Below are 23,325 nucleotides of genomic sequence, written 5' to 3'. Positions count from 1 at the left end.
CTTGAGTCCTCACTGTTCCTGGTTCAGCACAAACAGCTGCTCCAACTACTGTGTGCCTCTCATTTTTTTGAAGTGGAACACCCAAACTGTGGTAGCTTGCATAGATGAAACTAGATATTCATGGGTGTGGGCCTATGACAGAGTCCCAGTGGATGTCTGTGGTGAGTCTGAAGCAATTCCCTTAAAGCATTCCTGAATCATCAAAATTACCTTGATCTTTAACCACCGAAATGTTTCCAGTTAGCTTAGCATGCTAAGGCTTATTCATGCTAACGCTTGTGGTAAAGATGGACGGTCACGCACGCTTCAGGCGTCAGTGACAGGGAAAGAGCATAATAATAGCAATGTTTGCTAATGCTAAGCTAATGCTAATCAGAATGTTTATAATATTGCTCTGGGTGGAGATTATTCCTCTTGCTTCCAAAATCAAGAGGCTCAAAGTTAGCATTAGCATGCTAAAGAGCAGGAAGGGTCGTCATGCTATGCTAGATTGCACCATACTAGTAGAGGTAATCATTTGTTTTATGTTCAGCATCACCTTGTTGGTCCAAGATCTCAATTGGAACTTGGAGATGTGATGTGTGAGGTTATACTGCCTCAAGTGGTCAAAGGCAGAAAATGAAGCCTTAGCAGTCTCAGGCTAAAGGATGACACCTGTTGGGTGCATGTGACCTGTGGCGTGTAGCTGGGCTGACGTCTGCCTGAACGTCACACTGACTGAACCACCGCTGCTCGTTATTGTTCCACCATTAATCCGGGCGACGTGACTCAGAGCTGGGGTGACCAAGTGCGGTCCTCACTTCCCCGCTGTTGAAGTGTCTTTGAGCAAGACGCTAAGACCCTGATTGTTCCAGAAGAGCGGGCTGGCACTTCGCTCAGGAGCCTCAGCACAGCGACACTGTGAAGAACACAGAGGGCCCAGCAAAGATGCTGTCCGCCATGGCCACCAGGTTGGGGATCAAATCCCGCCACTCTGCTTCCCTGACTCCTGAGGTGAGCCTGAAGATTGCCAATCAGGAGATCGCTTGGTGGTTTCATCACGTCTCACTCATTGTCCTCGCCATCATTGACTAAAGCACAGCCGTTTCATGAGCAATGCCAGCAGACGTGTGGTGTCATTTTTCACAACGATGCAGGGAAAATATCCTATAACCTCTCCTTGTAGTCAAAGAAAATCCTACTTTAATTTTATGTTGTGTCTTACAGATGGTGGCCTCGCTGCAGGCTCAGCTGCAGCGGCAGAAGGAGGATGAGGAGAGGAAATACGAAACGTTCAGGAAAATCTACCGCAAAACGAAGAACCTGAAAGAGAAGGTGGCTTCTGTTGGAGTCCTGAAGTCACAGCTGCTGGTAGGACGACCAACTTTGCGGCTCCTTTTCCTCCATGTTCCCAGTAGTTTGGTTTTAATACACCAGGGTCATTGGTTGTTCCCACCAATCGTTTTCTAGCACGGGGCTTTTTTAAAGCCTGAGGTGGTGGGCATCCTCTCTGACAGCGCTTGAAAGACGACAAATTATTATGATTGTTTATGATTATCCTTTGTACTGGTAAAGAGTTGATGTTCGCTCTTACTCATAATATATTGTGCTTCTCGCCACTCGGCTCTCCTGCAGGCGTACCAGCAGCAGATGCAAAGAGAGAGGCAGGAGGCCTGTGTTCAGACTGACCTCCCCTGCACAAACAAACTGGTCTATCCGACTGAAAATGACGTGATTACCAGAACTAAACTGGAGCTCCAAATTCATAAGGAACAGGTAAACACTGAAGGATTCCATTTCATCACCACTTACTATCTTAAAAGATGAAACCTTGAAGTTTTCCTTTCAAACTGTGAACAATGAGCGTACAACTGGGATGAATGTCCACATTTCTGAGATTCTCACTCTGTTGGAGAAATGAAGCTTGCAGACTTGTGATATTTGCAACACTGACAGCATTTCTTTCAATCTGCTCTTCAACCTCAACAACAATAACATGGCAATCAGGTCATTTCCAAACTCTCCTGACCAGTGTTTACAGGCACTGAGCTGATGTAGCTTGCTGGCTTAGCCATCTGCTAATGTGACCCTCAGCCACAACTTCTTTGCTTTTCACTGAACAATACAAACATGCATTTCAGCCATAAACCTCAAGTTTGTTGCCTAAACAGTTACTTAGTCAGAGTAAACTCTCTGAACTCCATAAGTCAAGTTTGTTTATGGGAACTCACGGGAGCCAAGAACCACAAGTGGATCGTATGAAACTGGATCACCTGGTGCTGGCGGTCACACTTGATTTCTCAAACAGAAGCAGCGATCATGACCGCTATCCTGTTTACTGGAGTCCACCAATGTGTTTAACTTTTTCCTCTCAGGTCAAAAGGCTGCAGGAGACTCTTCAGACCAAAAATGAAGAGCTGAGGACAAGAACAGCCCAGCACCGGCAGGTAAAGCACAACATGTGTTGCTAATTTAAGCTCGCGAGAACGGCCTCTGGCTGAATCCTGAAGTTGGTACGGCGCTAAACACTGACGATATCTGCGACATAGTGACTTAAATACTGTGGTTTAATCACGTCTCGAACGACGCGGGGAAAATATCCTATAACCTCTCTCCTTTTTTTGTTGTGTCTTTCAGATGGTGGCCTCGCTGCAGGCTCAGCTGCAGCAGCAGAAGGAGGATGAGGAGAGGAAATTCGTGACGTTCCATGTTCCCAGTAGTTTGGTCTTAATACACCAGGGTCATTGGTTGTTCCCACCAATCATTTTCTGGCATGGCGCTTTTCAAAGCCTGAGATGGTGGGCATCCTCTCTGACAGCGCTTGAAAGACGACAAATTATTATGATTGTTTATGATTATCCTTTGTACTGGTAAAGAGTTGATGTTCGCTCTATCTTGTAAAACCTCTTTTCGGTCCTCAAAAATTACTCCATAACTTTGATGTGTTGCTGTTATTCAGCAGCAGAATCATAGAGAGAAGCGGGAGGCCTGTGTTCAGACTGACCTCACCTACACAAGCGAGCAGGTCGCAATGCTGCGGGAGACTCTTCAGACCAAAAATGAAGAGCTGAGGACAAGAACAGCTCAGCACCTTTTTTTTTTGTGGTCTTATATTTCAGGAGCAACCCTGCCAGTCTGGTTTAGAGCGTCAGACTCAAAATGACCCACTTTACAGAACACTGCCCTCAGAAGTCCCCAGCCTGGAGAACACAAGCTCCTATCAGTGCCCAGTGTGCCAGGCCCAGTTTCCAGAGCGACAGTATCAAGACCTCCTGACTCACATCGACGACTGCTCGGCCTCATCTTCTTGTTTTTGATTTGAACTGAAGTTTTTCATGTCTCGGGCTACGACATCAACAAAAAAACCCAATAATACAATCGTAAAACTGATCATTAAATGACTTTTGGAGTTATCCGATTATTCAAGTGGTCAAGTAAAACAGAAGAGTCTTTATACGATAAAGACTTTGATAGGATGATGAGAAAACCGATAAATGCAGCTGCTGTGGTCTCGTGTTCAATCGTCTGTTTCATCCAGAGCACGTATTTCAACAAATTTGATTTCCTTCAGTCTTTTCAATCAGTGGATGTCCCGCTGGAAATGGTAAGAAGAGGAAAGTGGATGTTAAAATAGTAGAAAATTCCCCCTGGGGAAATTTTGAATGGTCCTGTGACCTGGCAGGCTGTGCGTTCACAAGTCGATGGCAGACGTCACTTGTAGTTTTAATTGTAATTAATTGGGTGCAAATTGGCATCAAAAGTTATAGGACACTTTTCCCGATCGAGACGCACAATCTGACACATACGTATGTGTTGTCGGGGTGCATGCAAATCCGTGGCAGGAGCAGCGCGCCAAAATAAACAAGCACAGTATGAGTAACAGCAACACGGGCTTCATCTCACAGGCCCATAACGAAAGTGAGTCGCTGACTTCACTCTTGTCTGGTTCACAGACATTTGCCTGCCTTTGTTGAGATTGAAAACACATTGTTTCCCGTAAAACATTATCCTTATTTTCTCTCTGTCTCTCTACGCACACACACAAAACACACACACGCTCAAACAGGAGTGTTGCTACAGGCTTCCTGTCACTCAAAATGGCCGATGCTCTGACTCATATCTCGTTCAATGTAAAGCTGCATCTTAGACGAAAAGGTCGTAACTAGATTTGCGTCTTTGGACTGAAAAGTGCCTTCGAAGAGTTGGCGGCTCTTTCCTGCAGTGGCTGGTAGCCGGGATTCACAGCAGCTGCTGTAACCGTGGCGGCGGCCTGGCTTGCAGCAGAAAGAAGATCAAGATGTTCAAGAAACCTTTTGCAAGCCGCTGGTGGGGCTCGATCTCTGCGTTTGATCTGAGGTTCTGGACTCTCATTAGTCAGGTTTCCATTCCTTTTTTCTTTTTTTTTTTTTTCACAATTTGCCACTATTTGTCAAAGTCTTTGAATACCAGTGAGGATCCTGCAGATGAAACAGCCTCCTCTCTCAGAGAGGGAACCGCTAATCAGTCAAGGGGTTAAATGGCTGCTTCCTCAGAGTGTTTGTGGAAAAGGCGTTTTCTTCCTTTTTTGAAAGAAAAAAAGACAATAAAACTTAACGCAGTTAAAATCTTTTTTGAAATTATTTATTTATTTACTTTTAGCAGCATGAGGGTGTTTTACGCCTCCGAATGCCTCGAGGGAATTTCTCCAACTTTGCTACAAACTTCCACTGAGACGTAAGGATGAGCTGAATTGATTTTGGCAGTCAAAGGTCAAAGGTCATATTTGCCTATTTTGTCATCAAAATGTTATTTTTGCTCCGACTCAGCGTCAGTGAATGTACCCAAACTCTCCGAGCCAAGCCAGCGGAAGGACCGTGTCTTTCTCCAAGAGAAGATTTAAGTTGAAACACACACGCACAAACATATCGATTGTTTCCTTGTGTTATTTTAGGAATAAACCTTTAATCAGTATCACATTGAGGAGCAGCAGCATCTCCTGACACTGGGACTGACGCCACAGTAGCCACAGAGTTCAGTCATCGTCCTCGGCTGGAGATGTGGTCTGAGCCCCATCCCTCACTCCGGCGAGAAGAAGGCATGAAAACATCTGTGTTTTTGTTGTTGCTGTTGTTGTTCTTCAGCTCTCAATCACTGCTTTATAGTGGCTTTATTTCTTTGAACGACCACATTAAAGCAGGAGCTGATATCGGACTAATTTACACGTGGAGATGAAAAGGACTCTCCTCTGTTTGTGTTCCTGCGTGGTGCTCAGAGGGCGAGAGGAAGCGGGAGGGGGGAGAAAAAAAAAAAAAGTCCCAACTTGAGGCCTGGAAAACTGTGACCTTGCACTCTGAATCCTGCAACATATTGGTGAAGGGATTAAACAAGATGGAGAAAGGCAAAGAGAGGGAGGGAAAACAAAGACAGAAGTGGAGGAGAAGGAATCAAAGAGAGGAGATTAAGAGGGAAAATGAGGGGATTTTTACAGATGAAAGAGAGAGAGAGAAAGAGAGAGAGAGAGAGAGAGAGGAGCTCAACCGTCCTTGCACATTACTGTTGATGAAATGGCTCTAAACACACACACAAAGAGGAAAGTCAGCAGTACACACATCAACACAACTTGAGACAAGAATATAAATTGAGAGGCTTTAATCCGCATCCATTTAACAACCACAACATTCCCAGATACACTCAAACACGGCCTCGGCTCCCACCGCCCCGGCGCTGGGACGCTCTGAGAGGAAGTCGAAGCTATCGTGCGTGAGAGGTGCGAGCGCATGTGCGGCTCAGCTGTTGTTCTCTCCAGGATGAAAGTTGAGGCGCTAAGCCAATCTTTGCTTTGAAGGAGTCTTCGTGACAAAGACGGACAGAAGTCTGGTTTAGCTCTCCTCTTCCTCCTCCTCCTCCTCCTCCTCCTCCCAACGCTCCCAGTGTCTGTTATTATTTGTTATTGGTGGAGTTTCCTCACTCAGAGCAGCAAATCTGCCTCATGTGATAAGAAGTGCAGGGAGAAACACTCACAAATCCTCAATACAAAGTGATCATTGATCACTCCGATCACTTGATTTGTGTTCAGTTACCACACAAAGCGAAGGCGAAGCAACCTGCCCCCCCCCAGTCCCAGACTGTCATGTGCATCGCCCAGCGTCAGCTGATCAAATCAATACACTCTGAATTTCTACAGAGCATAAAAGATACTTGGAAGTATCACCACTGTTCACAACATACCTGTGTATGTGCTCAACCTGAGGGTTAGGGTCTCCACAGAGCTCGCAGGGTCATTTCTGGGGGTCACCATATGTCGGTGTTGGGAACAAAACTAAAACAATTTTCTTTTCTTTTTTTTTCTTTTCTCGTCTTCGACCTGCTGCAACGGTGTTGTGATTTGTGTTGGTGCAGGTTTTTGTTGAGCGCGGGAGAGTCAAAATATTCCGGGTCTTGGCGAAACTAAAGCCCGTGAGAATCTGAGCCTACATGGTTTCATTTTATGAGTTGTTTTTTTTTTTTAATTTTATTTTCACATCTCAACAAGCCCAGTTGTCTCAGTTACATGAGAATTTCATCGTCTTCTTCCACCACCGACGTGATTATTCCAGCATTCAACCATTTGTCAAACAATTTGCGGCGTTTTAGAGTAACAACAGTTCAATTACTAGACATATTGCTTTTTATCCTAACATCCCAGGTGATTTTTCTGCGGCCCTTGTGTGTTCTCTTGCAGCGGCTTGAGTTTCCTCCACCCTCCCCACCGTCAACAAACGTGCATGCAGCCTCTCACTGCTCCGTGAAATCCACGGTTTACAAGTGGCAATGAAGAATTCCTTTCATTTATAATCATGTCAGTAGTGTTGGTCCAGGCCAGGTCCATGCTTCTACACGCAGGGCCGTCCCCCCGTGTGTCTCTGGGTGCTTTTATAAAGATGAAGGTGAAGTACGATAGCACTGCAGTATTCCCGCCTCACAATGAGCTGCACTGCTCGCTTCCGCTGATGTGGCCATCAGCTCCCTGGGTAATGCAGTTTTAGAATCCTAGCAGCTCGTAAGAAGTGCCAGAATACAATAAAAAAAAAGTCCTGGTGTCCCAGAGAGGGAATGTAGACTTGAGTACTGGCTGACTTCAACATCTTGGCAGCAGTGACTCCCATGAATCCGTCTTTACAGACTCCTGCTGGACAACAGAAAGTCGTCTGACACTCTGGAATCATAGCGGCGATCCAAAGTTTCCAAATCTCCAAAATACCTCAAACACAAAAAGTAGACACACACACACACACACACACACACACACACACACACACACACACACAAAACCCACTTCAGGGCCGCTTTTTCTGGACCTTTCACGTAAAATCAGCCTCCTCGTCAGTGGACGGACTTATCTCTAATTGTTAGGACATATTATCCTCAACTCATTCCAGACTAAATATCCTCTTATTAGCTTTTCATGTACACTGATGGAGGCCATGTGATGGTTCAAAGCTGGTAAGTGGACCCTGAGTTGGAGGAACAGCACAGCAGTCTTCTGTGAGAGGATGTGTTTCCCGCTGTGATCAGACTTTTTTCTCTTCAAACGCGACCCAAACGGACTCTCGGCGCTGGTGTGGCACTTGTATATTTTCTGAAATGTAACATTATCCCGACTTAGCTGGAGGGATCAGCAGCACAGATATGCAGCGCAGACAAACCGCACATTATTAGAGAGGAAACATTCTTCAGATGGTTGGTGGATCTGGAACCTGGCTCCTTGGCACATCTGTGTGTGTGTGTGTGTGTGTGTGTGTGTGTGTGTGTGTGTGTGGTTGGCAGCACTACATACACTCCAATGTCACGGTCTTCTTCAACATCTGTCATCTGTTGCTTCCACACAGAGGACACTTTCATCTCCAAATGCCCTGATTTAACATCCGCATTACACAAGAAGATGAAGAAGAAGAAGAAGAAGAAGAAGAAGAAGAAGAAGAAGAAGAAGAAGAAGAAGAAGAAGAAGAAGAAGAAGAAGAAGAAGAAGAAGAAGAAGAAGAAGAAGCATCTTTAAATATGCATTTTAGCTCCACCATCACTGGGGGGCTTGTAAGAGGTGCAGCCCTCTACATAGGCGTTTTAATTGTTTGCTCGATTTATCCTTGTCTTTTAAGCAGGACGTCTCTTGAGATACTTTTTTTTTCTTGCAAAGAGAAAATGACTCATTTGTGTGTTTTTTTTAATTATTTTAAAACAGCGCATGTGTAACAGAAACTAGTCTTTCGCCTAAGGTACCTCGACAGTGTCCCTAACTTACTGCTGACTGAGGGAAACCAGGCGTTTTCCCACACAGTACTGAAATCATAATTTACGCTCTTTGCAGAAATGTTGTATCAGAATATTTTTTCAAACATATTTTTCCGTACCATTGAAGATAAAAAAAAAGATAAGAGCAGGTTTTCTGTGGTGTCTCGCTAACTTACACTGGTACTTTGGTTCATTTAGGTTTGTCTGACTTCACCTCATGATTCCTTCGTCAACTCCTGACTCAAACATCTTCTCTAGTTATCCTGGCTCCCTCTCTCTTACCATGTGTCACTCTGTAACACTTTCAAAGCCGCCTCGATGAGACAGACAGACCCGCCTCCTATGTGTCTGGCTCCGCCCACAGAGAGCGCTCAAACAGCTCATTGGCTCCACGCTGGCTGGCCCCGCCCATCGGTGGAGTTTATATTTTGCCTGCGAGCAAGTTGGAGGGTCGATCCGCTGTCCGGGACGGACACCCGCCACCGTGACCCTCCGTGTGCGCAGACATGTGAACTCTGTCATTGAGCGGAGCTGTGAGTTCATCCACACCGTCACAATGTGGAAGCCCGCGTCCAGACGCCCCTCCGGCCCGGCGGGACCCCGCGCTGCTGCCGCCGCGGTCACCTGTCTGCTGCTGACCGGGCTGCTCCTCGTCTCTGTAGGGCACCCGAGCAGCGGAGCCCTGCAAGATCCTCCAGCTGCTGCCGCTGCCGCTGCCGCTTCTGCCTCCAGTGGGAAAGTTTTTTCGGCGTATTTCAGGAGATTGTCCCGTGACAGACGATCGATTAACGGCCCCCTTCGGGGCAGCGTCCCGCCTGCACCGGTGGAGGATCTCTCCCCTACTGACCTGTTCCTAGCCGTGAAAACCACCGGGAGGTATCACCGAGAGAGACTGGAGCTGCTGCTGGATACTTGGATCTCCAGGAACATGCAGCAGGTGAGGCTTGAGCTGGAGAACAGACGATATCAGCGTGTAGATTATGACCCTGGTGTAACAGGAGATGCAAACTCACAGCCTCTTGTCGTCATTTTACCAGTTAGTTGTGACTTCCCGTTTTTGTGATTTTTTTTTAAATGAATTTATTTTATAAGCTGATGTCATGGTACTCAGGTATCAAATGAGAAATGTCACCTGACAGAGGGAAGTTTTATCCAAATCAAATCAGGATTATTTCTATATTTAGGAGTGTCATGGAGATTAGACCTTTGACCCCCCCGCCCCCTTCATCTCCCTGCTGCCACTGCAGGTTATAAACCAGGTGGAGTGAGACTGACCGGCTCTTTGATGCAGTGGCTGCTCAACTGTAAAACAGAGATAAAGGCCTTTGTAGTGTATGAGAGGGAATCTAAAGATCTAACAGACACGCTGCCGCTAATCTGACCGTAATCCAAGTAGGTGGAGAGGAAAGAAGCTCAGTGGGACGTAGTCGTGTTTCAAATGCAACTAAACTAGTGGTTGGTTGAAAGGTTTGTAGCCTGAAACCAGAATAAAACATCATAAAAAAGTTGAGCCGTCGTTGTTAAAGTGTGTGCAGTTTCAGGGATTGAAATCAACCTTTTTCTTTTTTCTTGACTCACCTGCCAAAGTGGCTGGTAGATGGAAAAGAATCAGTCGGCCAGGCAAAACTCTTTTAAATACCAGAATCTGAATCTTAAATGTAACCATAAAAGCTACTCAGTTCATCTAAGCTACATTTGAATATCGTAACAGTGGAATGAGACGGGTTTCAGCCACATGCCGGGTCCGTTAGCTGCTGTTAGCTCCCTTAGATGCTGCGCTGAAAGAACAGGGAAAGTCCTGACAGATCGTAGGAAAATTACAACAACAAAAAAAAACCCCAAAACTTAAACTTTTGCCTTTTTAAACCACTTCCAGAGTTCAGGAGGTGCAACTGGTGAGTCTGAATTAAGGACTTAACTAGACTTGACCCAAGGAAAGCTGCCTGAAGACCCACCGACCAGGTCAAAAATAGGAGTTCCGGCTGGTGGAACATGAGAACACCCTGATGCTAACTCCTTTAGCCGGAACAACCAGCTATTCCTTATGCAGCCTTAGATGCTGGACTCTTCCGAGCTATTTTGGATTCTGTTGTGGTGTCGGTGCTCTTCTGCCAGTCCAGGATTGAAGCAGCAGTCCTGGCATCTGAAGGGTTAACAGCTCATCCAGAGATGCCGGTGAACGGTTGACTATTTGTCATTCAACCCGAATAAACTGTCAGATTTTTATGTCCGAGTCTAAAGATTCAAAGATGGGTTTGTTGCCATAAAACACATGGCAGCTGCACCCAGCAGCTTCAAAGCTCTTAATCAGATGCAGCCGTGACCGTGGATCGCAGCGCTGCCACCACCACCACCACCGCCGCCGCCGCCACCACCGCTAGGATTTCCACTTCAACCTCTGTGTTTGAAGAAGAGCTCATCCACATCTCATCTGTTGACACGTAAACAAAGCCGGTGCAGGGGAAATCGTGTGTGTGTGTGTGTGTGTGTGACGCATTCTTGCATGTGCTCTCACGCTCGGGTCTGTAATCCTACCTGCTTTCTCTGACACACCTCTATACTTTCAGACTGCTGAATCATCGAAACGTAGCGACACACACACACACACACACACACACACACATGTTCTCACACTGCTACCTTCACAGACGTAAATGCCCTGGGAACTCACATGATTTCTCATGGGAATTTGAAAACGTATGTGATCACAAGAGTAAACGTGTGCGCGCGTCTCTAGCTCTCAAACACTCGCGCGCGCACACACACACACACACACACACACATTGACTTTAGTTACTTGGGGGATATTTGTATAGACTTCCAGTAATTTCCTGGAGCCTAACCTGAACCACTACTTGCTAAACCCTGCCTCCGATCCTGTGACCTCTGACATTTTGGGCGTGTTTCTCCTTCAGACTTGAGTCTGAGTAGACGGGGATCTCCTCTTGAGCATTTTCAGGTCAGTACCTTCTACCCTCTCCCTGGGGGGGAGACGGGACCGTTAGCAGCTCATTCATTCTCCCCAGGGGGGTGACGTGGGAATGAGTCTATAAACGTGGAAGCAAGTCAGCATCGTTGAACGCCAGCGCCGTGTGACTGCTAGCATGGTTTTTCAGTAAAGTGGTTGTAATAAAGTGGTGGTACACATGAGATATTACAATATTTAGTTCTGCTGTATAGAATATGTCAGTCAGTAACCACGCTTTTGAGTTTTGAATTGTTTCTGTGTCTTTAAAGATGGAGGTTTCTATCAAGTGGCTGAACCAAAGGTTGTCACGGACATAAAACACACAAATCCAGTTGGGGGCAGGCGTCCACAGTGGAGTTCCTTCATAGCGTTAGCATTGTACTCCTGATGGTTGCTGTAATGCTTCAAAAATCATAAACATTGTGTATAATTATGGAGATTATCTTCCCAAACAAATCTTCTAAGTCTCATACACGGCGCCACAGGGTTTATTTTCAGCAATAATCCATAAATCCATGTAGAAATCCAGCCGACTTCTGGTTAAGGGAACCCACGGAGACGCTTGGACTACAAGGATAACCCGAACCTGTGCCCCCCCCCCCCCCCCGCTTCAGCTGGCCAGTCACTGGAAGAGGCAGGGGGTGTCCCTGGATCACCCTGATTTCATAACCCAAACCTTAATCCCAGATCCCAAAAATCCCCATTTTTCCAACAGGGAATCTGACTTGTGTTCCCAATTGCATGTCATTCCCAGTTAGCTGGTCCCAACCCTGGTTTATGTTCCTGAAAGTTGCTTAAGTCCTATGCTTACACACACACACACACACACACACACACACACACACACACACACACACTCTCATCACGTTCTCTTGCCTTGGTCCTCAGTGGTTGTTGTTGTTGCCACAGTTTCCTGTGCTGTAAAACCTGAACTGCGACCCACAATCCTTCCACCAAAACCACATTTTCCCCTCCCTTTGACCCCGTCCTCTTCCTCCCAGCTTTCCCAGTGTGGCTCACGCTGGTACCTCTCTCTCTCTCTCACACACACAAACACACGTTAACACTCGCATGCAGAAGTCAACGTCTCTCAAGGGGCTTAAAGGGCTCAAAAAAATTTTAAACAAAAGCTCACAGCTGGTTGCTCTCTCTCTCTCTCTCTCTCTCTCTCTCTCTCTCTCTCTCTCTCTCTCTCGCTCGCTCTTCCTGGTGCAAGGAGGTGATCAAACCAGACCAGAGATTTATGGCTGAAATTGTGGTTCACTCCCGGCGGGCAGCACAGAGGAAGCCCTGAGCCTCCTCTCTCTGAGGGGGTGCAGTCAGACAGCAGGAGGACATTGACCGCCTCTGTACTTCAGCAAACTGGATCTAAAGTGAAACCGTGACCAGGGGACAAAAACTGGTTTGTAAATGAGGCTTTAATGGTTGCGCGTCAGCGTGTGGGCGCTCGCTCCGAGCCACCGTAGCGTCACAGAGCTGCTAGCATGACTGTCTCCTCTTATTCTGGCTGGTCCGCAGATCATCTGACCTGCAAAGTGAAAATTTCCCGGGACTTTTGGCTCACAGCTTCCAGCTTGTGACTGGTGTAGACCAACAGGAGCATCACCGGACCAGTTTACTCCACCAGCAGGGATGTAGGGAGCCTTTGATGACAGCTGAGAATCAGCGGTGTAATCTCCATTGTTTCATTTGAAATAAATCTATTGTCCTGGAATACAGAGCAGCCTGTTTACGGACTGTTACACCGGGGGGTTGTACTTCCTGTGGAAAGTCAAGGGGTCTGCTTCGGCTTCCTGAGTGCACAGTGACCCCATCATTCATCATAAACACACACACACACACACTTAACGGGGTTGCAAATGATTAATGATTGCGTTGCTGCTGATAGACACAAGGCTTACCTGTGTGTGTGTGTGTGTGTGTGTGTGTGTGTGTGTGTGTCCCAATGTAAGCCATCATGTATGAACGATACTGTGTTTTCTGTTCTCTTCTGGATTTTTATTTTTTAAACTGCTGGAATAACTTTGTCGCTGTGTTTTTATTGTTTTGGGTTTGTTTTTTTTGTTTTTTTTTTACAGACGTACGTTTTCACTGATGGAGAGGATGAAGAGCTGAGGAAGAGGATGGGTGAGCTGCTCTCTCTCTCTCTCTCTCTCTCAGCGGTTCTGCTGATTAGCAGCAGCGTTATCTGCAGTGTGAGAGGCAGGAAGGCAGGAACCAGGCTGCTGAGTGGACAAAATGGTGTTTCCATGAAGGGCAGGAAGTTATTCCAGTTTAATCTGCGGGCTTTTCTCATCACACTCATGGACCTGTTTCACTATGAATCTCTCTCTCTCTCTCTCTTGCTCTCACTCATATATTTTTACAACTCACTTGTGTGAGAAGTTGCAATCCAGGAACTAGAATCCCCTTGAAGCGCTCTCGCTAACCAGTATTGTCTGAAAGCCGCATCATCCCGGCTGACGCTGGGTTCTTGGGGCTGATTCCTAAACTACCAACCGTACAAATTCTGATTTATGTAAGTGGAAGTATTTGGTCAACTCTCAGCAGATTGATAATCCAAGGGTTACAATTCTGACGTGCCGTTTTCACACTTCCCGCTGTGTCAGTTATGACACACTCGTTCATCATCGAATCATCTGACACCAACAGTTTGGCTCTGTTTATTCCGTGTTGTACCACTCGAACGGCGTCACGCTCGGCGACTCATTGCGGTTTGCTGTTGCGTTGCAGGATCCCGGCTCATCAACACCAACTGCTCAGCGGCGCACAATCGTCAGGCTCTGTCCTGTAAAATGGCTCTGGAGTACAACACCTTCATTAACACGGGCAAGAAGTAAGATGCCGTTCACACACACAGAGTCACGCAGCAGCCTGTCATGTCTTGGTTACTCACGGTGAGCATCCTGCCTTGCAGGTGGTTCTGTCACGTGGATGATGACAACTACCTGAACGTGGACTCCCTCCTGAAACTCTTGTCTCAGTACAGCCACACCCAGGACGTGTACATCGGCCGTCCGAGCCTGGAGAGACCGATAGAGGCAACGGAGAGACTCGGCACCAACGAGATGGTAAACTTGAGGACGTTGGTGACCCGGGTTTACACCCCTGTGTTCTTTGACCGTGTCTGCAAGTGTGGACTGTTGAGCAGAACTCTGAATCCGGCTTCCTAAGAAACAGCGATTCATGAAATATTGGTGTGCTGTCAAAAGGGTGATACTTTGTATTTGAGGAAAAGAGCAATGAAAGTCAGACGCAGGGGAGACGTTTGCCTCGAGCGCAAGGCTCAGTAATGTGCGGTTAGCATTGTAGAAGGTTCCATTGTCATCGAAACCACAATCTTCCACCACACGTGGAAGGTTTCTCTGTAAAGGAAATGCAATTCACCTCACCAGACCCTGTTAATGCGCCGTCTATTTCCGTTTTTCAGCCGCTGTGTTTTGCTATTAGAAAGCGTGTGCGCCCCTACCAAGTACAGATTTGGTTCCAAGTCATCTGATCCTTCTTCATAATGGTGTGTGTGTGTGTGTGTGTGTTTAGAAGCAGGTGCGTTTCTGGTTCGCTACGGGAGGAGCAGGATTCTGTCTGAGCCGTGGCCTCGCTCTCAAGATGAAGCCCTGGGCCAGGTAGACAGACCCTCGGTGACCCCTGGGTGGGTGGAGGGTGGGTGAGCGGGTTGCCGTTTCAACTCCGTCACCAATCTTCTTCTGTTTAGTGATGGCGCTTTCATGGCGACGGCTGAACACATTCGCCTCCCTGACGACTGCACTGTTGGTTACATCATCGAAGCGCTGCTTGGCGTGAGCCTCATTCGCTCAGCGTTGTTCCACTCCCACCTGGAGAACCTGGGGCTGGTGTCAGACATACACAACCAGGTACACACACACACACACACACACACACACACATCAACCAGGTCCCGTGGATTAAAGCGTGCCGTCCTTTCATCAGGTGACTCTCAGTTACGGCACCGTGGAGAACCGCCGGAACACGGTCAACCTGAAAGGACCGTTCTCAGTACCCGAAGATCCAACGAGGTGATGATGTTTTGAGTTACTGAGTTGTTATTGATGTTTGAATGCGAAAAGTTTTTAAAGTGTAACAAATGCAATGCCCACAGAAACAAAGAACAATAGAAAGCAGCCATCGTAACCCCGTGGTCGCCTCCTCGGTCTCACTAATTCAGTCGATGTATCCGGAGGCTTTGTCCATTTTCCTGCGGTGAACTGATTTGGATTTTAGAATCATTCAAACCATCCTTTCAATTTTCCCATGTATAAATTTAACACCCCTCTTTTGTTCTCCTGTCACTGTGTTTTAAACCGGGCTCATTCGTCATCTCTGCTTCTTATTAGACAGCTGGGACTTTCTTCTACAGAGAGATGCCGCAGTATCATTGTGAAACACGATGCCCATTGTTATGGCACGTTGCTTTTTTTTTTACCCAGAACCAAACAACGCCAGTGTTACGCCGCCCCAGCATGTGAATTTATACTACATCACGCAACAAAAGTAATATTCAAGTCTCTGGCTTTCGTGCCTGGTGACTGCAGCGACGCGTCAGGTTGCGTGTTTTTTGTTTTGTTGTTGTTGTTGTGTGTTTTTTTTTTTTTTCTTTTCCGGAAGTCGACTCTGGTTCAAACGTTTCTGGGCGCCGCAGCTAAAACACGCTCTCGCCATTCTGTTGCAATCGTCTCAATCCAGTCCAAATACCTCGGCAAACACCGAGCGCATTGTGTTTTTGTAAAGCTGCGACACAAAGCTTGATGCTCGGTTTGTCTACTTCAGGACACAAAAAAAACCAACAACCTTGGATTTAAAACATGTGTACTACAATTGGTCTTTATGAAAGTACATCGTGTCATGTTGTTTTACTTTTGTGACAAGTTTCCTGGCTTTGTTCATTGTGTGTGTGTGTGTGTGTGTGTGTGTGTGTGCGCGCGCGCAAACACTTTATTGTATTCATCGTCTTGTTTTGAAATTCCCAACTGGCGGCTTCCCGGCATTGTGACATTTATTTCCCTCTTTTTCTCAGGTTCAGGTCTGTCCATTGTCTGCTGCACAAAGAGACTCCTTGGTGCCCCCAGTGACTCCAGAGACATAGACTGGGGGGGGTGGTGGTGTGGGAGGGGGGGTCAGAATGTTCTGGATTTCCTCTAGATGGAAGCTAAAATCATCCGGGAATAAGAGAGGGCCCTCAGCAGCAGTGAAGATGGAGGATGTCCACAAGTTCCACGGTAGCCTGACCAACTCTTTAGGAAGGAATACTGTTTCTATTAGTTTGACATGCGACCTCTGACCCTGTGAACAGTTGCTTGGGTGTCAAAAGGCAGAAAAAAAACAAAAAACAAAACAAACTGCAACAGAAAGAGAAGACTCTCAACTTCCGGGGCGGGTAAAATAATGCAGAGACATCTTTCCCTCGGCTGAAATCCTCACAAAACTTGAATTTGGCTGGGTTGAAACATCTCGTGGTTCCCGTAAATCCAAGGAGCTTAGAGGGGTCGGCATGTGTCAGGTGGTCGAACTGCTTTTGATAAACGCTCCGAAGCCCACGATCGTTCACACCCACTTCCCACAGCCATGGACCTGCTGTGCAGAGGTGAGAGAGTTGGACGGGTTTCAACAGCTCCCAGTAGCCCCGCGTTTCCATTCTTCTCTCTCTCTTTTTTTCGTACGTAAACAACACTCACCACTTCTCCTGCGACCACAGACTTCCCATCCTGCCTTACAGACTGAAGGCGTCTGCCATGCAGTGTGTTTGGAATATAATGTCATATATCCAGTTCTTTTTGAGCGTAATCCTCTCTGCTGTGGCTATTTTTAAGACATCTTGGCACCCAGTGAAGAGCTTTCTTATCTTTCCGCTGTCTGGGCTCAATATCCATTAGCTGCAGCCGTCCTTTGCCAGCTCCATCTCATTTATTAGATTCTGTTTACTAGTTCCATTTGCTTTAGAATTAAATTTAACATTTGCATGTAATGTTGAGGCTTTACGGGGCAATTTGGCATGATTGCATCTTGTTTTTTTGTTTTTTGCTACGAGTCGTGATCATTTTAAGCGAAACCGCTTTAACTGAAGGTAAAACTTTAAATGGAAAGCCTTTAAAGTGTTGCCCGCGCATTGGAAGCCTGCAGTTCTTCCCCAGTGTACTCTGATTTAAATATATAAGGTTCAGGATCCCAGTTTATCCAGAACTAATCCAGCTCATCCTCTCTTACAGAGTCAGCCTTGATTAGCAGTAGCGGTAACTGTGATGAATAGTCGTCCTCTTGTTTTCACTGGCCTCTGCCCACTTCCTTCTCTGCAGATGATTCCTTTCCATGTGTCTGAACAAACGCAGAAATGCAGACAAGAGAATCATTAATTCACTATTTTTCAGCATCTCCAAATTGAAGCCAACAGCTGAGGGTACTGATGAAAGCTTTATTGCAGAATCCAGACTCCCGATGTGAAGTTTTTTTACTTGTCAGTATTCAGTATGTATTCAACCTCTAAAGGACGGGGAGCAAACAACTGTTTGACATTCATCACATGATAAAAAGGAACCCTTCAGCGTCGAGGGAAATACTCTTGTTCAGTCCATTGCCAAGACTTAGATACAGTTAGTGTCTCTTGTATGTCTGTGTAATAAATATGGAGCCATAGCAGCTGTCAGCTGCTGTAGTTGGCATCTGGTTAGCCTGGATGAGCAGAAAGTGTAAAATAATCGCATCTAAAACCCCAAGTTATCATTTTATAATTCCGCTCACTTCACATCAGACACACAAGTAGACTGATAAGTGAGACTTATAGGTTCTGTTGGTGGAGTTTATTTTGTTTTGGCAGCCAGGCTCCCGTTTCAAGTCTATGTTCTAAGCTAAGCTAAGATAACTGGCTCCCACCAGTGGCTTCTTAAAGCTAAGCTAACGGGCTTCAGGAAGTAGCCTTACACAGCTAAGCTAACGGGCCTCTATAAGCGGCTTCATAAAGGCTAACGTTTTTCCAGCCGCCGAGAAGCAACAGGGTTAACAAGCTTGTAATGTAACTGAAGCAAATGAGGAGAAGAAGAATAAATCGTCTAGCTGGTTTATTATAACATTTTCACCAGGTGAGTTTTAAAATGCCGAAGATAAAACAGTAAATGGTACCTAAAAACGTGTCCATGGGTTCCACCACTTCTAAAAACCTCATCAAATACGTTTTGTAACTGAAGCTTTCCGAAAAACACAACCTACAACGTTATGAATGCGATTCAGGGGGTTGCGTTCCTTCTCATGAACACGGTAAACACCACCCCGGCCGAAGGCACCAATATAGCTAGGCTAGGTGCCTGGCATCAGTGGCTTTACGTAGCTAAGCTAACAGGACATGAACAGTGGCTTCATATAACTGAGCTGCATCTCTGCTAGCGGTGGCTTCATGTTTACTGCACAGACCTGAGTCATTCTTGTCACATTAAACCTAGAAAGCAAGAAGTCACTAAGTTACTGTTTGAAACTCTGTGTGGATGAAGTTCACATGCCAGAAGAGTTCTTCACAAACGGCGGATGTCAACTGTCTTTCCTTTTTAGAATGAGGTGGTTTATAATTGTTACTGATGTTCCGACTGCTTTTAAAGTGTTATAGTAATGTAACAAAGATACCCCCTTTTGAGGTAAATGACTCATGTTGGGTCGTCTTCTATTATTCTGTGAAAGGAACCGTCACAGCTTAATGGAAGTTATTAATTTAAATCCTGTCCCTTTTTAGATGAATGTACCTGATGAACTGCTGCCTCTAAAGCCTACATGCTCTCTCCAGTATCTGGACTGTATGTAGAGAAGATGGTCGAAGTCAATAAAAACAATGTTTGACCAAATATTCTCCTGCATGTTGTTGTTGTTTTTGGGTTTTTTTTTGGGGGGGGGGGTAATTGAGGTTCAGCTCTGACCTTTCACCCCTGACCTTGTTTATGAGTAGTTTGGTTCCTGTCTGCCCGCCCCTCTGCACCCACAGAATTCCATCGCTAATATACTCACACACACACACACACACACACACACATTCTAAAACAACAGCAGTCCTCTTATCTGATCCAGCCATACACAAGGCTCTAGAGAGATAAAGGCAGAACCATAGATAAGTGGACTGTGTGTGTGTGTGTGTGTGTGTGTGTGTGTGTGTGTGTGTGTGTGTGTGTGTGTGTGTTTGGCCTCTTTCCTACAGTGAGCTCAGAAATGTCAGGCTGTATGGACCATTGGGAACACTTAGAATAACAGTTAAACAGTAGTGACTTTGTGCAAGGAGTGAAAGACGCTGCCGGGTAAACAGCGACATCTGTTGGCGGGATGTTTGACTGCACCGGGTGACAAACCGCAGCGTATTCAGCGGGTTTGGCTGAAGTTTGACCGCCTTCAGCTCAAAAAAATGCTCTTTAATTGGAGTGTCTTCACTTTGAGGGTGGGCTTCACATCTAATCTCTCACACACACACAACACACACACATATATATATGTGTATATATAGATATACACACACACACACAACACACACGTGTATATATAGATATACACACACACACAACACACACATATGTGTATATATAGATATACACACACACATACATATATATACACACACACACACATATATATATATATATATATGTGTGTGTGTGTGTGTGTGTGTGTGTGTGTGTATAAAAATATAAAACCAGATTAAGTTTAAATTATTCAGAGCTTTTTTAGCCCCTGCCCTCTTGTTCCTGACATTTGAAAAGTAGGTTATGGCCAGTACGTCTATTAATAACATGACAGGCATGACAACCTCACTAAAAAAAAAAAAAAAAAAGAAGCCTTTTATCGGTGCACCAGCAACTCAGTTAAGAACCTTTATTTGATTTTTATTTTTTTTCTGTTGATTGAGCCCATCTGCTCTCTAGACAGCTGCGGGGATGGAGGCACGTTATTGTCTTTTATTTTGATAGACAGATGATGCAGTTCTGTTCTATTATACCAGTGCGAACACAAAATTAACTCTTGTCAAACATGCATGGGTGTCGAGCAGATGCTTCGTGCGTGTCTTTGTTGACAATAAAAACACAGGCAGCCTGGAGGGGGGAAACCTGATGTTAGGACCCTTCAACAGGACCGTTTCTTAATCAGTTGTAAAGATCTTGGGGGTCTCCGCGATGTTTAGACTATTTTCAGAGACCCTGATAACTAATCTGTCCAAGGGGATATGGAGAGGACGTGGCCAGGAACCTGCACCACCAAGATGTTTCTGTTTATTAGCGCATTCGTGCTGCCTCACACGTGAAATCTGGATTTAATTGTTCGCGGATGTACCTGCTGCGACCACTAGATGGCAGCAAAAAGACTCGCTCTTCCAGGGTCGGTTGAGGAGGATAGAAGAGGCCTCATTATTTCTTTACAAAAAAGGAGCTATTTTAGGTTTGTGCGACGTTTGTTTGACTATAATCAAATATTCCTATGAACAAATAAAGTGCTCATAGTCCTGCAGTTCGCATGGTGCATTGAGCAGTGAAAATTAAATGAAACAAAACTTCAAAATGCAGCAGCAAGGTTTGGACTGGCGAGTCTGTGTTTGGGAGAAGCTGCACGTCAAGCAGAGGTCCTACAAACGGAACGTTGCCATGATTCCTCGATATGATCCTCGACATCCAGCAGCAACAGGGAATGTAACGCAAACTTCCAAATGTTGGAGGCAGAACGGCATGTGTCTGTCAAAGCAACACACCAAACCAGCGGGAACGCTTCAGAAGTATTTACTTTGTGTTTGCTGATAATGATGCAAAAGACATGGCCAGTTACATCAAGAAGACGAAGAGGAGACGAGACGTCTTCGGCAGATTCATCCCCATTGAAAAGATGCCACACTCTTGAACGATATGTTAAAGTTGCTTTAATTTCTTCTCTTTTTTTTTTTTAAAACATTTATTCCAGGTTGAATTATATCATTACCACAGATTTGACATGTACATCATTAATATTTTAGTTAAACCATCAGAAAATAAAAACAGCAATAGAAAACATTGGTTGTCTTCCACATCTGGACAGAGGTGCATTTCAAGTCCTGCAAGTTTTACATACAGCATGATCTTTGACCAGGTTTGTTTCGGTGCCAGAAATCCTCAGGCAGGAATTCAAATACGCCCGTAGGTCAGGTGTGCAGACCGCATTGGAATAGTTTTATTAAAACATTGCAAGACAGAGAGTCATTCACCATTAATAAGAGAGGAAAAACGCCGCTCCTGCCTTACTTCTCCTACAAAACAGCTAGCTATTATCTTATCTTTAAAGTTTGATTTTTACAAGACGGGGAAATAAAAAAGGTGATATGAGGAGTGTTGAGAGAGTTTAAAAACATTATGAAAGGCCATTAATCAGTGACTAGACCCACAGATCTTTGACATTGTTTGCATCAATGGTTGAAAAAACAACAACACTGTAACGTACTGGACCATAGGTAGCATTGTTACTATAAAATGGACATCTCTTCCTAATAAATCACACTTGTAAGATTGTCTCGCTAATACGAGAGGTGGTCATTGATTAATTCAGATATTAAAACGCTGTACAGGAATGGCGGTTGGATGTTAAGAGCTCTGCTCACTCGTCTAATTACTAGATTCCAAATTCTTCTGTCGCTACCTACATCACCCATAATGCAAATGGCAATGAGTGTGATGTCACAGCTGTGGGAAAGCGTGCAGGTTCTACGGATCTACATGTGGATGTAAACAAGGAGGATAAGATGGGTTTCATAAGCAGCGGTGTTGTGTGTTGGATGTGTGTGTCTGTACAGCATGTATTTGTGTGTGTATGAGCACATGCGTGGCGCCCGTGTAGAGGCTAAGATAGGCTGGCTCATCATTGCCGCCAGTCACACACAAACTGATCACATACGCACAGTAACACTGAGCTAGAGCTAGAGCCAATCACGCTGCAGTGAGGCCACACACACACACACACACACACACACACACACGTACACACAGGTTCACAACTACAGTTTTTATACACTGTACAGGAGCGGGAGAGAAACCACTGGCAGTGTATTTAAATTTTCATTCTCACACCTTGAAGAGAATTTGTGCTTGTGGGTAAAAAACAGAGAGAGAGAGAGAGAGAGAGAGAGAGAGAGAGAGAATACTGGTGGCGAAAGGTCAATCCAAGGTCACCATTTGAGAAAATGAAAGCAGTAGAAACAGCACAGAAACAGAAACAAAATACAATACAGTTTGTCACAGTATCACATCCCGAGTGATGAAACATAAAAAAACACCCACTGTCTCTCATTTAGAAACACTTCTATGTAACATTATTCAAAGGAGCACAGCTTTTCAGGAAACACACTTCTTTCTAGTCTCCCCCAGAAGCACACAAGAAAACAGATACCCGTCTCTCCCCGGTGTGCAGCAGGATGGCACAGCCCTACAAAGACGAGCTAGTTAGCTTAGCAAAATGAATGGTAGTGGATGAGCAGGTTAGCATATCTCGTGCTGTAGTTCCTCCTCTATGTGTTTCTGATTTGAGTCGATCAGGTTCCTCATCCTTCCCTACAAAGTCGGCCATCATTAGTAGCAGCAGGTGCTCTTCGAGTCGTCAACAAATGCTTTGCTGGCTGAAGATTTGAGGTGTTGGTTGTCAAATCAGTGCACCCGGTCAGGGACGTAGTTCCGGTTCCGTATTTGATTCTTACATCCCGACATCTCATGGATTCAAACGATTTCACAGGAGATGTTACACACAAACGCAGGCAAAAACAGGAGAAACTATTTGCAGCCTTCTGATGGAGGGATGCTAATTTCCATGCATCATCAGTCATTGTGCTAAGCTAACTAGCAGTCAGCTGGTCTGTGGGTGTCAGCTCTCTGGTGCAGCGGAGGACAGGAGGATATCTAAGGCCCCGGGGAGGAGGGAAAAATAAGCCTCTTTCCAAAAAAGTTGTGTTCTTTTAAAAAGGGACATGATTTCCATTGTAATGGAAAGCGATTTCTTTAAACTGCATTTTGAGTTCCTGATCACACCCCTGAACGAAAACAAAACCTCAAAGTAATAAAAACATTTCCATCCCTCCTTTGTCCTTATTGTCTTCTGGGGCTTACGTAGCACCTGGCAAACGTGTACTCGCAATTTTTTTTCTG

At 45.5% G+C, this 23,325-nt stretch overlaps 3 protein-coding genes across 6 annotated transcripts in view; 2 read left to right on the top strand and 1 right to left on the bottom strand.

The window, feature by feature from the left end:
• The first annotated feature begins 647 nt into the window (after positions 1 to 647).
• LOC147257840 (uncharacterized) lies at positions 648 to 3,414 on the top strand. Its single transcript, XM_086210334.1, has 7 exons — positions 648 to 661; positions 855 to 993; positions 1,207 to 1,350; positions 1,615 to 1,755; positions 2,355 to 2,426; positions 2,617 to 2,777; positions 3,099 to 3,414. The coding sequence occupies exons 1-7, from the start codon at positions 648 to 650 to the stop codon at positions 3,121 to 3,123; spliced, it is 696 nt and encodes a 231-aa protein (XP_086066460.1). The 3' UTR covers positions 3,124 to 3,414.
• Positions 3,415 to 8,677: 5,263 nt separating this feature from the next.
• LOC147257839 (beta-1,3-N-acetylglucosaminyltransferase lunatic fringe-like) lies at positions 8,678 to 19,040 on the top strand. The gene is made up of 8 exons (XM_086212024.1): positions 8,678 to 9,163; positions 13,273 to 13,321; positions 13,928 to 14,030; positions 14,112 to 14,265; positions 14,735 to 14,820; positions 14,910 to 15,069; positions 15,146 to 15,231; positions 16,230 to 19,040. The coding sequence occupies exons 1-8, from the start codon at positions 8,783 to 8,785 to the stop codon at positions 16,282 to 16,284; spliced, it is 1,074 nt and encodes a 357-aa protein (XP_086068150.1). The 5' UTR covers positions 8,678 to 8,782; the 3' UTR covers positions 16,285 to 19,040.
• A 2,022-nt stretch (positions 19,041 to 21,062) lies between these two features.
• The window catches only part of ttyh3b (tweety family member 3b), a 26,874-nt gene continuing 24,611 nt past the window's right edge, over positions 21,063 to 23,325 (bottom strand). For all 4 annotated transcript variants that reach the window (XM_086212020.1, XM_086212023.1, XM_086212021.1 and 1 more), the window contains exon 15: positions 21,063 to 23,325. This exon is cut by the window's right edge and continues 1,275 nt beyond it. The gene's annotated coding sequence lies outside the window, so the exon portion shown is untranslated.

This window comes from Aulostomus chinensis, chromosome 8 (assembly GCF_037954235.1).
Source record: "Aulostomus chinensis isolate RoL2024-O1b breed Wild chromosome 8, RoL_Achi_v1.0, whole genome shotgun sequence".
Classification (NCBI taxonomy): domain Eukaryota; kingdom Metazoa; phylum Chordata; class Actinopteri; order Syngnathiformes; family Aulostomidae; genus Aulostomus; species Aulostomus chinensis.
Note: the sequence above shows the minus strand (reverse complement) of the source record. Positions and strands in the feature narration are given on the sequence as shown.

Coding starts and splice junctions, on each gene's coding strand:
- LOC147257840 (XM_086210334.1), top strand. Junction 1,756..2,354: donor TCCAAATTCATAAGGAACAG/GTAAACACTGAA, acceptor TTTTCCTCTCAG/GTCAAAAGGCTGCAGGAGAC. Junction 2,427..2,616: donor GAACAGCCCAGCACCGGCAG/GTAAAGCACAAC, acceptor TGTGTCTTTCAG/ATGGTGGCCTCGCTGCAGGC.
- LOC147257839 (XM_086212024.1), top strand. CDS start 8,783: ATGTGGAAGCCCGCGTCCAGACGCCCCTCCGGCCCGGCGGGACCCCGC. Junction 9,164..13,272: donor TCTCCAGGAACATGCAGCAG/GTGAGGCTTGAG, acceptor TTTTTTTTACAG/ACGTACGTTTTCACTGATGG. Junction 14,266..14,734: donor GACTCGGCACCAACGAGATG/GTAAACTTGAGG, acceptor GTGTGTGTTTAG/AAGCAGGTGCGTTTCTGGTT.